Source organism: Trachypithecus francoisi, unplaced genomic scaffold, assembly GCF_009764315.1.
Source record: "Trachypithecus francoisi isolate TF-2019V2 unplaced genomic scaffold, Tfra_2.0 Lachesis_group16, whole genome shotgun sequence".
NCBI classification, from domain to species: Eukaryota; Metazoa; Chordata; class Mammalia; order Primates; family Cercopithecidae; genus Trachypithecus; species Trachypithecus francoisi.
Window position 1 is genome coordinate 69,513,116 of NW_022681461.1, and position 13,611 is coordinate 69,526,726.

At 45.0% G+C, this 13,611-nt stretch overlaps 1 protein-coding gene across 2 annotated transcripts in view; it reads right to left on the bottom strand.

The window, feature by feature from the left end:
- The window catches only part of PAPPA (pappalysin 1), a 255,057-nt gene that overhangs the window by 39,624 nt on the left and 201,822 nt on the right, over positions 1–13,611 (bottom strand). For both annotated transcript variants that reach the window (XR_004443585.1, XM_033237652.1), the window contains exons 16-18: positions 11,734–11,944; positions 10,848–11,019; positions 1,427–1,574 (exon numbers count right to left, since the gene is read on the bottom strand). Coding sequence is in view for 1 of the 2 variants with exons in the window: in XM_033237652.1 (XP_033093543.1) it covers positions 1,427–1,574; positions 10,848–11,019; positions 11,734–11,944 (531 nt within the window). In the remaining variant the exon portion in view is untranslated. The remainder of the gene's footprint in view (positions 1–1,426; positions 1,575–10,847; positions 11,020–11,733; positions 11,945–13,611) is intronic.

Below are 13,611 nucleotides of genomic sequence, written 5' to 3' on the forward strand. Positions count from 1 at the left end.
TGATGGAAAGGAGAAAGAAAGTGTTGGCCTTGGGATGGTGCAGCCCATGCTGCTCACCATGGCAACAGTTGTTGCCCCACCTTCTAGAATGCCTATATTAGCAGGTCCTATAAGATCCCATCTCTCTGCAACCCTCCTGGTCAGCATCTTGTGAATTGGTGGCTGTGTAAGATCTTAAAGTACCTTCCAAACCATCAGTGAGAGCAATCATGTGCTTTGGTGTTTTCTGACCCATGCAGGATCCAGTGTCTTGGGCTAAACGCAAGAGTGCTGATTCCCACTGTAAGTTAAGGTGAAGAACTTCTGCTATCTGAGGGCATGTGTTTTCATCTTCAAAAAGGGATGGATAGTCCCCATGAACCGTCCCTCTCCAACCACAGGCCTTGCTTCTGGACATGCAGTGATAACTCTCTGTTTGCTGGATGAAAATCATGTTGGATCTCTGCACATTCAGATAACCTTCTACACCAGACATCCCTGGCGATTGCTTCATAAATCATATTGGCCAGGAGAAAGAACATTCAGTTCCCCAGGCTTTTCATCATGGTCAATTAGGGAATCAGTCCAAAAGGTCAGCATCACTACCCTTAAATGAGGTCATACTCCTTGCACTCTGAGTACCCTGGAAAGCTGTGGTGCTTGTGATTAAGGCATCTGTCCAGATAACTGGTTTCAACGAGGCAAATCCCTGGCATACAATCCCAACTTGTCTCTTCTCACTGTGTGTATTTCTTGAGCTGGCCTGTCACCATACAAAGAGTATTTTGAAAATGCAGTTTATGGTCATCTTGGATGCAGCTGAGATGCCACAGAAAAAAATCAGGCTTTGGAATGGGATGGGTCTCAGGATTTGGGAGCATGTTCCATTATCCCCTCAAGTTTTGATGCCCTCATCTACTAAAGGTTATTGTAAGGATAAGATATAATGCCTTTCAAGTGCTTGATGAAGGGCGTGAACTATATCAGGTACTCAAGAATGTTTAGTATGATGCAAATTTAAAAATTAATAATAAAAGCAGCTGCACCAGACTACTATTGCTTCCCTAAATGTGATGTGTGCTTTCATAACTCCTGCTCCTCAGTCACAGTTTCTTCTGCCTGCAATAGCATTTCTTCCCCAACAAGCTTTTTCAAATCCCCATGAAAGCATCCCTTCCTCTGGGAGTCTTCTGTGTCCCCCTCAGGCACCTGACAGCTTTTCTGTATTCTGGTGTAACTGTCTACACTCACCCACCACTGGGTCACCACATCCCTGTCCCTGATTCTCTTTTTGGGAGGGCATAGTCTACACTCATTCATCTCTCTTTCCATAGTGCCTATGCACGAACTCATGTGACCAGGGTGTTCAATGACCCACCTAGGCATTAGCCCTGAATTGCTGGAAGGAATTGCCCCTCCTATTGCTCCCCTCTTGGGCCCATCATACCTATGGTATAGCCATCAGGGCACTGCAGTTTGAGGTTGCTGTTGAGCTGGTTTGGGACCGAGCACTGGCCTTGCATCTCCTGGCAGACATGGAAGGAGCCACTCCAGGTGCCATCTTTCCGGCAATGAATGATGTTGCTCCCACGTCCCTGAACAACAGAGAAACAGCAGAGTCAGGACCAAGAGAGACACCAGCCCCAATTGAATAAGCTATTCAGAATAAAACAGAAAACAATTTTTCACTCTCCAGAGCTCTGAAGTGTTCCAAAACAATTTCTTAACAATGGTTGAAACTCAACCACCCTGAAAGGGAGGTATTGTTAGTGTGTTTCCATTTTACATATTGGGAAACTGAGGACTCAGCCCAGGAAGAAACTTGCTCAAGGCTTTCCAGAATGCCAAACTCCCAAGTCCGAGCTTAGTAGTCTTTCAGAAATTTCAATCAGAGCCAATTATAGTTTTGATTTGTGTGTGTGAGTTTTTTTTTTTTTTTAATTCAGAGGTTAGGAGCCCATCAGCTCCTTGATTGACACAGAGAATAAGTGCATGGGTTAATGAGGACTACTAAAGTTTGCTTCCTCTTAAATAGTGAGAAAGTATCCTATGTCAGGGCTCTGTCATATGTTGACTAAATAGTCTGGGTCTAGTTGAGAAGCTTTTTCTTCTAAGACATTTCTTTTCCTTTCCTGATCTTCTCTTTCTTTCATTCCATTCCATTCTATTCCACTCCATTCCATTCCAACAATAATGGCATGAAGAGGGTGATATGGGGGTACTTATATCTGTGCTTTCCTCCCAATTCTTTAAAACAGGGAACTACAGTTTCTCGATCTTCTGCAAAGCATTAGGCAAACACAGCTTGAAGACGTAATCTCTTCTTGAAGTCCCCTTCCAACCTCCGAATTTCAGAAAGTTAATTCAAGTAAGATTCCTTAGTGTCCAATCTGTGCCCAGCTCTGTGGGGTGCAGAAGTGAAGAGAGCCAGTGCCCGCCTCTGCGAGCTAATGGGAATGGCAGTCATGTGAGCCACCAGCCATGTCACTGTGACTGTGCTCAGTGAGGCAGGTTAAATATTATACCAGTGCTGTGAGTACACAAGGAAGAGTAACTGGCTATGGGGGGACAATCAGGGAAGGCCACTTAGAGAAAATGATATATGGAAAAGGATTTTCAAGGATGCATGGAATTGCAGGCAGAAAAGGAACAGAAGACAATCCTGGAAGATGGAAGGGCGTGTGCAAATGATGAAAAATACAGTGCGTGTTGGAGGGCCTGGTGTGGTTCTAATTGTATGACTCAAGGCATGAAGAAGGGGAAGATGAGCTGGTAACACAGATAAAGTGTGGAGCCTTAAATGCCAACTTGAGTAGTTTAGACTCTATGAAAAAGAAATGGAGAATCACAGGTGGTTTCTGCGCAGGGGACCCATATTCTGAAGGACCTAAGAACAAGCTATATATTCTCTACCCCTTTCAGGCTTATAATAAGATGAGAAACTTGACATGAGGCCAGAGGAGCTGGCTGTGCTCCACCAATGCAAAAATTTATGCAATGGCTTCCTGTGACCTTCAGCTTCCATGCAAACTCCTGTGCTGGCTCCAGAGCCCTCCCAGCCTTAATTCTGCCTAATTCTCCAGTTTCTTGCTCTCCAGAGCACCACCACCAGCCTTGAACTTCAGTTTAAACTGCCTGCATTCGTGAAGGCTTCATATGTTGTGCTTTCATGCTCACTGCTCCTTCCGTCTGCTATGTTTCTTTCTTTTTTTTTTTTTTTTTTTTTGAGACGGAGTCTCCCTCTGTTGCCCAGGCTGGAGTGCAGTGGCCGGATCTCAACTCACTGCAAGCTCCGCCTCCCGGGTTTACGCCATTCTCCTGCCTCAGCCCCCGGAGTAGCTGGGACTACAGGCGCCCGACACCTCGCCCGGCTAGGTTTTTGTATTTTTTTAGTAGAGACGGGGTTTCACTGTGTTAGCCAGGATGGTCTCGATCTCCTGACCTTGTGATCCGCCCGTCTTGGCCTCCCAAAGTGCTGGGATTACAGGCTTGAGCCACCGTGCCCGGCCCCCTCTGCTATGTTTCCTACCCACCCACCTTGTCTACCTTGCAAACACCTTATCTGGCACAACCCATCCTGCTCTCATGCCACCTCAATTCTGCATGGGGCACTACCTAAATGTCTCTGACAAGACATTACCTATTTGTTTATCATCGGTTTTGCAACCAGACAATGAGTTCCTCAAGGCCCAGGCCGGTGTCCTATTCAACCTTGTATCCTCAGGGTCTTCCACAATGCCTAACAGGTCCAGGTCACTCAGTGCATTCATTCATCACTTAATAGACATTTTTGTTTATTCAAGAATTGTTTGTTTAACAAAAGATGGGGTGAATTGGTGGAGAGTGATAGAATGTATTTCTTTAAGAAATAAGAAAATAAATGAATGCGTGGATGAGAAAATAAATGCACAAGTGAGTAAATGAAGAAATGAATGAGTGAGGTAGTAAATTATGAATGAATGCATGAGAAAATGAATAAACTCCTTAAAAGAACTGATGTAAGCTGAGGCTCCCCTATGTGAGAAAACAGCTGCAAAGATACAGGATCGGAAGAGAAAGGGGCCCCTTTCCAGGCCTCTCCTGTGCCGGGAGAAGGAGGGTACAATTGCAATGGAAACCTCTCTGGCCTCAGGAGAAGGGTGGCCCATCTTGAGCATGCAGCTGCAAGGCGGCTTGCAGAGTTCACTCCCAGAGGTTCTGTAGGGGCTCATGGCAAAGTTATGCAGCTTCATGTGGCTTCAAAGAGCCCAGACTCTCCCTCTCAGAGCCCCAGGCTCTAGGCCCCATGATTCTCCTGGGCCCTCTGGGGAGTAGGAAATTGACCCCAATTTCCTGGAGCCTTGGCCTGGGCCTGTGATGCATTTGGCTTCCAGCCCCTGAAGGGCTGCAGACCTCAGCACTACTTGGGCCAGGGCTGGCTGGAGAGCTTGGTTTGTAACAGAGAATGTATTAGAAGTAGCCGGAGTCTGCTCATGGAGTTTCACACTGGGGAGGCCCCACTGTGAATGAAAGATGGGAGCATAAAGCACTGGTTTTGCTACCATTGGCTTATCTCTCTCCTGCCCAGTTCATCTGGTACTTTGTGTTGCGAAATTTGCTTTTAAAAATACATAGCATCCTTTTGCTAAGACACCTTAGCCTTCAAAACAAGGCATACTGGTAGGTTGGCACTTCAGGGCTTCTACAGTGGAATCCAGATGACATTTCTGGCTCCATCTCTTGCTATGTACATATCCTTCCTTCTAGACAAGTGAATCGCTTTGTTTCTCCTGCAAACTTTTCTTGCTTTCCCACCTCCATATCTTTGCCAGACTTTCTGGAGCCTCTTTGGATTTTTAAATCCTTCTTTAAGAGTAGACGCTAGTGCATTCAGAAATTGCCTACCACCTGGTGCAGAACTTCGTAGTTGATTATTGCTGACTGAGTCTAGTTTGACCAGAGAAGATCTGGCATAATTGAAGCTCCAATCTGGGAAGACCAGAGGGTACTTTTTCTGGGTGTTGTCAGGGAACTGACTGAGTATGTTTGACTCCAAATGTACAATTCTTCATGCTAAGGTGAAATCTCTTATAAGAGGACTGAACATCTCTCAGCAAAACAGTTTGCCTCTCTGTGCCTGTGCATCTGTTTTTACAAGAGCATATTGAGCTCTAAGTCCCCTGCTGCTTTAGCTACACAGATCCACAGAGAGCTGAAGGCATATAATAATATTATCAAACACCTATAACATGCTCAGTGCTTTAAAAATCACTTGAACAATACAGTAGAGTAGAAATTATATTATTTTTGCAGACTTGGGAACTGACTGTTAGAAAGCAAAAAAGTGTTTTCGAATGATGCTAGTGTCATGGTTTTAAGAGCATGGGTGTGAGTCAAACTACCTGAATTCATATGCAAGCTTGGCAACTTCCCAGCTGGGTAGATTTGGGGACGTTCTTTAACTTCTCTATGCCTCAAGTTCTCTGATTGCTAAATGGGCATGGAGTCTACTACCTGAGAGAGTGATCATGAGGATCATATGAGTCCATTTATATAAAGCATTTAAAGCCTAACACACATACTGAGCTCTGTAATTGTCAGATGAGGTTCTTACTCACTCTACTCTACTGTCTGTAAGAGAAGTTTAGAATCAACCCAACCAGCAGTACATTTTAGAAATGACAGCAGCCAGAAAGGGGAGGCAATGTGCCCAAGTCACAGAGGTTGCCAATGTCAGAACCGTGTCTCTTGACTGTAAGCTGTTGTACCCTAGTAGGATGAAGGAAAAGAAGAGAAGAGGAAGAAAGAGGGAGAAGTATTAGGTTTCTTCTCCTTAGAAGACATGAAAATATACAAGATAATTGCAGGAAGAAATGTAGCAGCATCCGAGCAAGAAAAACCCAGGCAGCAAGTGCAGGAGCTAGATGGCTAAGATTTGGAGGCATGCTGACTTAATAACAAGAGTGTCAGTTCCACCACATCTGGTTGTATAAGACAGGGCAAACCAGTTTACAGCAGCTTCCCCATCTGTAAAATGGGGCAGTAATGCCAGATGCCATGCAGCTTAAATGAAGCAATCAGTCTAAAGTGCTCATCCCAGTGACTGGCAGTAGTAAGTGCTTGTTGTATTTCAACTGCTGTGAATCATTTGTCTCCGTTCCCAGTCAATGCCCTCACATGCATTTTGTATCCTCCAAGGTAGGTACAGGGGTGACATGTTGCCCCACGAGGGAGGATGAGTGGAAAGTGTGAATTATGAAGTGACATAGTTTAAGACCTGGCTCTGCTTGTATGACTCAGGGTAAGTCTCTTTCCCTTTCTGGGCTTTAGGGCTTCCATCTGTAAAACAAGGGGGCTGCAGTGGGGGTCTCTGAGGTCCTGCCTACCTCTAACATCACATGGGTCTGTGACTCTTCTGAACTCCTCTAGGACATCCTGGGTGCTGGCCAAACATTTAACAACCCGGAAATGAAAACCTAGCTGAGGCACTGCACATATGTGAGGTATACCTCGTCCATGGCAGGGCTCACAAATGGAGAGTGCAGCTCTACACTCTTTGTGGCAGAAAGGCTTTCACAGACACCTTCTGTGATCTGTGCAATGAGCTGGGTGTGTTGTGGATTCCACCACACCCTTTCTCTCTTGCTCCTGCTGAGTTGCTGAAATCCATCATTAGGTGCATCACTTTGCCCACAAAGCATCTTTAGCTTTTTTCCTCCCCTGCTGATGCATCTTCCAAAGACCCCATCCCCATCCCAAGGCTGGCCACTCTCTGAATCACCTATAAAGCCCCCACAGTGCTTCTCACAGCGAGCCAGGCCTATGTTATCTCATCAACCAGCTTAGGGCCATCTGAGCTGCATTAAACCCTGAGATGAGTAGCTCCTCACACCCTGGGGATAAAATCTCTGCCTTTTGCTGCTGGTCTGCCCTGAAAATGTTTGGGAGCAGTGGAAAGAGCAAAGCTAGGGATCAGAAAGACCACCACCTGCTCTTTCGTCGCCACAGGCAAGAACTTAGCCTCCCCAAGCCTTCTTTCTGCATCTGTAAAATGGGGATTTTGTTTCTTTTCCAGCTGTATGTTGTGAGCTGTCAAAAGAGAGCAAGCCTGCAGCAGCAACTTGGCACACATTAGACACTCAAAAACAAAGACAAAGAAAGCTGATATTAAGGTTCTCTGTCCTGGTTTAAAGAGACAAGAATACCATAAGTGCTAGAACTGGACTGTCTGACATGGTAGCCACTGTACAAGTATTGGCTATTTACCTTCAACTTTGAATTATTTTAAATTAAATAAAAGTTAACATTTTGTTGCTCATTCGCTGCAACCATGTTTCAAGTGCTCCATAGCTACACGCAGCTAGTGGTCATCATTTGCACAGATATGGAACATTTTTATCATGGCAGAAAGTTCTACTGGGAAGTGCTGGTCTACAGGAACTAGAGGACTATTTATTCTACAGGTTTATTTGAGCAAGGGACCGGGTTTGACTATGGCTCATGCTGGTCTCTCTACTCCACACTCTGGCCTCATGCAGGATGGGTGCCTCCTTCTCAGGTTTTTGGTTTTTTTGTTGTTGTTGTTGTTTTGTTTTTTTGTTTTTTTTTTTTTTGCTTTACTTTAAGTTCTGGGATACATGTGCAGAACGTGCAGGTTTGTTACATGGGTATACAGGTGCCATGGTGGTTTGCTGCACCTATCAAACTGTTATCTAGGTTTTAAGTCAAAAAGAGCCCATAGAGCCAAGACAATCTTAAGCAAAAAGAACACAGCTAGAGACATCCCACTAACTGACTTCAAACTATACCACAAGGCTACAGAAACCAAAACAGCATGGTACTGGTACCAAAACAGATATATAGACCAATGGAATAGAACAGAGGCCTCAGAAATAACTCCACACATGTACAACCATCTGATCTTTGATAAATCTGACAAAAACAAGCAATGGGGAAAGGATTCCCTGTTTAATAAATGGTGCTGGGAAAACTGACTAGCCATATGCAGAAAACAGAAAACTTCTCAGTATTGAGAGCTAGCCAGCAGAGGGCTAGGTTGCAGTCTGTTGTGTTTCTAGGTCCTCCAGGACCTCACATAGAGCATAGGGGATTCTCATCACTGGAGTGACCTTAAAGCAGGCTAGTTCATTTGTCTAGTCCCCAGGGCTACCACATATGATTGCATAGGTTTTGCACTGCACAAGGCCAGTGGGTACCCATAGACAGGCTCTATTTTCGTTACCTCATTTAATCTTCACAAACAAACTATGAGGTATGTAGTATTCTTTCTCCTCATTTTATATACAAGGAAAGTGAAGCTCAAAGAGTTAAGTAACTTGGCCTCCAGTGACTAGGTAATGAAGCTGGGATTTGAACTCAAACTACAGATCCAGTGTTATACTGGCTCCCAAGGAATGAATAAAGTGAGGTTTTTATTTGCTTTTAGTGGCAGTGGAAGAGAGTGTGTGAATCTCCCCTACAATAGCCCTTGTCCTTTCCCACCAGGATCTGAAACTTGTTTGCAAAGCAAAGAATCCCTGCTCCATACAAACTGATTCAAGATGCTCTGGGCCATGCATTTCTGCTATGTTTATAGGCAGCAAGAGGGAATCTGAGGTGAATACTAGATTTGGCTCTCAGGCCCCTGGTCTGAGGGTAGAGGAAATTCATTTTCGGTACAAAGTAGAAATGTCAATTGTATTAGGAGTCCATTTGGCACGCACACCCTCATTCTTTGAGCAGACGAGCAATGCCCTGCTCCTTTGCGACTAGCCTCTCCGTTAGTTGCCAAACAGAGCTGCTTGAGTCATCTGATACATTTACATTTTCTTCTCCTTTAAATACAAACTGGCCATGAAAGTTACTTGGAAGGCCCCAGGCAGGCTGAGTTTCAGTTTGATAACATGACCGCAGCCAGAATATTATTTGGCTCATCAGTTTGGGTAATTGTTAGCAACAGTTTTATATAAGGGAGTGAGAGGGAAGCTGATCAGCCTGCAAGAGGCCATGGTAATTTCTAGCCTTTGTTTGTTCCAGCACTGGCTTCTGCCTCCCTGGCAGTCAAGGATGGGAATGACTCCCATGAATGGACACAGATGCCGTGAGTGTATGAGAGCAGGATTCTCAGGTGGTGCCTACTGGACTCAGCCCATTTACAGTTGGAGACAGGGGAACCTGGATACTGACTGTGACTCGGCCGATGCCAGCTGTGTCACCATGGGGAGTTGAATAACCTCTTTGAGTCTTGGTTTTCTCATCTGTAAAAGGAGGAACCTGCCTTTGATGTTCATTGTGGTCCTTCCTCCTGCCCTTAGTTCTGGTGACATTTCCTGAGTACCTACTAGGTGCCTGGCACTGTCCTAAGTGCTGAAGGCACAAGGACGGGTGCAGATGCAGTGAAGGACTGTTTCACAGCCTAGTGTGGGGATGTGGAATGAAAGCAGGCAGTGACAACGTAGTGTGGCCAATGCTGTGAGGGGGAACCTGAGGAGGGGCATGGGGGAAACCTGAGGAGGGCCACGGAGCCCAGCAGTGGAAGGGACATTGAGGAAGGGCTCCCGCAGGAAAGGGTGCCTGGGCTAAATTGCGAAGGAAGATGAGGTGTCAGGCAGCTGAAAAAGGTACAAGGATAACTCTTTTTAAGGTGGAGAATGCAGAGGTGGGGGAGGAAGATCCATCTTATTGGTATGGGGGAAAGGTCTTAAATGCCACCCTAAGGAGTTGGGACTTTATCCTAAGGGATGGGGGCTCCTGGTTCAGAGAGATTAACATAATTGCTCAAATCACTCTGGCTGAAATGTGAAGAAGGTACTGGAAAGAGGCACAGGAATGAAAACAGGAAAATGATCAAGAAGCTGCATGGTGGCTCATCAAAGAGATGACGTTGGCCTGAGTCAGGGTAGTGGCATTGGGGACAAAAGAGAACAGCTTCAGGAGACGCTGTGGTGGGAGAATGGGTATGACTCGGTAATTGCTCGGATGTGGAGGGAGTGAGAGGGATTCAGAATGGCGGTTTGGTAGTGCCTGGTATTTGGAGGCTAATATGAAATAACAAAGACCAATAAAGACTGATTGAAGACGATGCCAGCACTGAAATCTGTCCCCACATGGCTGATGATCCTTTCACACTTGTGAAACACAGGACTTGGGTTATCAACTCTATATGGTTGCTTTGATGGAGATGGAGCTCCTTGTGGACTTAAGGTTTTTTCAGCCTTTTGTTTCTTTTTCCTATTCTTGATTCCCATACTGTCCTTTGAGCATGTGTAGGATGTGAGGAAAATTCCTTCAACAGAGGCAGGCAGAAGTGTTGGACTTGCTCTCAGTTACATGTGCACTGAGATAAAATTCAAACCTTTCTCCTTCTGCTCTTCCTTTCTTCCACGGTGTTCTCAAAACTGTACTTCTCATCTAAATATGGTCCCCTTTTTCCTTATGCTTCAGGAGCCAATTGATGTCTAAGTATAGTGGCAGTCTTGTGATTTTAAATACTTCAAGGACCAACATGGGTGGTAATGGTGGTAGCAAACTGGCAAAAGAGCCCTGGCCATTCCTGTTTGAGGAACTTAACTTTTATCAACTTCATACATTAGGATTCCATGTATGATTTCCTTCATAAAAGTTCCAATGCTTAAAAAAAATTCAAAGCTAAGAATCTCCAAGCAAATAAAATATGGTATTGCAGGTAGGAAAATGAGGTTCAGAGAGATTATGAAAGTAGATAATTAGAGCCCAGTTTCTTAACTTCTGCACTGGTGACACTGCCATTATACAATTTGAGCCTAGTTAGATAGTCTCTTGGAGAAAGTGGTTCCTGAAGTATAGGCTAGTTTTTGGTAAGCAGAAAGGAAAGGGACCATGGTATCAATCTCAAGTTCCAGGATGCTTACCTGGGAGGTGTCGCTGTCTTCACACTTGATCCTACACTCACTGTTGAACTGGAAGCCATTAGTGCACTGGTAGAGCCCGTGGAATTTTGGTGGAGGTGGGTCACAGGTCACAGGAACACAAGCTCCCTCCTGCCAGCTGCCATCCTGGGTACACTGAGTCTTGAAGGCCCGTCTTCAAGGAAAGGAAAGGAGACATCTCAAGGACAAAATGGCTAGCTCCATGCCCTGCATGAACACCACCAGCTGGGCCCCCATTTCCTATTTCCTATTTTTCATTCCCCATCTGACTTATTGGGTGGTGGTGGGACTCGTGTAGGGATTAAGGATAATTCATCCACAGAACTCCTTTAGCAAGAGCAGGCAGAAATGTCAGGCTTCCAGCTACATGTAGATTGACACAAAACTCAGGCCCCTCCAGCCCCAGGTTCTCTCCCCTTTTTTGCAGAGTGTTCTGATGGGTGTTGGAACCATGATGCTATGATTATCCACCATTTACTAAACAACTACTATGTGCAAAGCACGTTGTGAGCACTTTACATGCACATGTTCATTTGTTCTTCATAGGAACCTTATGTTGTAACTGTTATTATCGTACCCTTCTTATTGCTAAAAAAAAAAAAAAAAAAAAAAAAGGAAGTGCAGAGAAGTAAAGTCACTTGTCTGAGATCACATCGCCATTAGGCGGCTAAGCTGAAACTTAAAGTTTATTCTGTTTGACCCAAAACTAATATTATTAACAAATCCTTCTAGCTTCTCACAGAACAGAATGGGATGAATGGCAGTCATTGCCTCCAGTGAAGAAATGAGTGCTTCCATCCAGCCAGGCATTTGAACCTAACTCTTGTCCTCCTAGAGCCCATGAGTTTGTATTTCCAACCCCACTTACTTCTTTGACTTCCGAGAGGATCCAGGCACATGGTATCCAGGCTTGCATTTGTATTTGCAGAAGGAGCCCACCTTGTGCTTATTCTCTCGGCACCGGGCGGTCTGGAGGTCTGCATTGGGCACGGGGGGTGGAGCGAGGCACATGAGCTCACACAGGGCCTCTGGGAAGGACCACAGCCCATCCTCCATGCAGGTCAGGAGGCTGTTGTTGCCTGGAAGACAAGGACAAGCAGGGATAGAGGAGGGAGGAGTCTCTGATAGCCAAGCTAAGGCACAGCCACTTGGATTTTAGCTGACTTGACAAACCAGGAGATCCCTTATGTGGAATTCCAACCCCTTCTACTTCCAACTGAGGAGCCTAGGGAGATCAAGAGAGCTGTCACAAAGAAGAGGAGATCTAAATGGGGGGAGTGAATTACCCCCATGTCTACAGTGAATTAAAATCCAAGGCTTCTGACTTCTGATCCTGAGCCTCTTCTGCTCCATAGGAAAGACACATTCACAATCCTTGAATCCATCTTTCTTACTTTACAAGTGGGCATCTGAACACAGAGATGGAGGAACTTGCCTTCTAACAGTTGGCAGCAAAAGCTCATACCAGAAACTACAGCAAACTCTGATATCAGTGAGTGTATAATGTCAAGCTGCCACTCTCCCCCTGGGCCCAGCACCCCTGTATCTGTCCTGCTTACCACCTCCCCCAGCTCCCAACAGCAATGCCTGGAAATGACAGCATTGTGTTATCAGGAGGTTTGATTTTCTGTTCAGGTCCTGGTGCTCAGTGAAGCTTTGCCAAAGCAGCTGAAAGAGCAGCACTTCCCCCGTAGCCTGTGCCAGCTCTGACAGAGTGCTGACTGCCATCGGGAAGCTGGTCTGATGGGGAACGTTGCAAATAAAAGTAAAACACGGGAGTTAGGCTTTTCACTGCCAGCTCATATATTATCGAGGCACAGCCTGCCTAAAACCTTCCCGAGACAAATAGAGGAGGACTTGAAACTTGTATTTCTCCACCAAACTCTCCTCTTCCTGGTTATTACTGAATGGTGTTGACAACCAGGGCTTGAAGCATTTGGGGAGCTCAGGGAGTTGCAGGTTGGAGGGGTGGAGTGGTAGGGAGAAAACTGACATTTATTGAGCAGTTACTGTGTACCGAGGGCTTATTGAGCTGTTACTGTGTACCAAGGGCTTATTGAGCAGTTACTATGTACCGAGGGCTTCTGATATGCAATCTCATTTATTCTCAAAATAAACAGTCATTTAGTATGACAGTCTTTAATTGGAAATGAAGACTCAGAAAGAGGTGACTCGACCAAGTTATCCTAGTTGGCAAAAGACAAAACTGAGGTTCAAAACAAATTCTGTCTAACTACAGAGATGGTAGTTTTTAATGGGAAGTTGGCTACTACATATGATCAGCAGGGCCCTTATTATTCATTCTGGAAGCATCAAATCTCAATCTTCCGATCGGTGAAAAGCAAACAATTGCTTCTGCCTTTCAGGGTGCTCAGAAGATGAAATAAAACAACATTTATGAAAAGTGCCCATGAAAGTATTGTCAATGTCTTCATTTGCTTCTTAAATTTTGTCCTTCTTTCCTTCTTCCCTCCTTTCCTTCCTTCACTTGCCCACTTCCTCCCACTTTCCTTCTTCTTTTCCTCTTCATTAGTAGCTTTGAAAGAATCTTCACAGAAGTCTTCATTCATTCAACCAACATCTATTTAGTGCTTATTCTGCACCAGATACTTTTATATGTTGAAGGAAAAGCAGTGAACAAAATAAAATAAAATAGAAATAGCTCTGCTCTCTTGAAGCTTGTAATCTAGTGGAACAGGGAGGAGTACAATAAGTTATCCTAAAAAGTATACTACTTAGCGTGCCA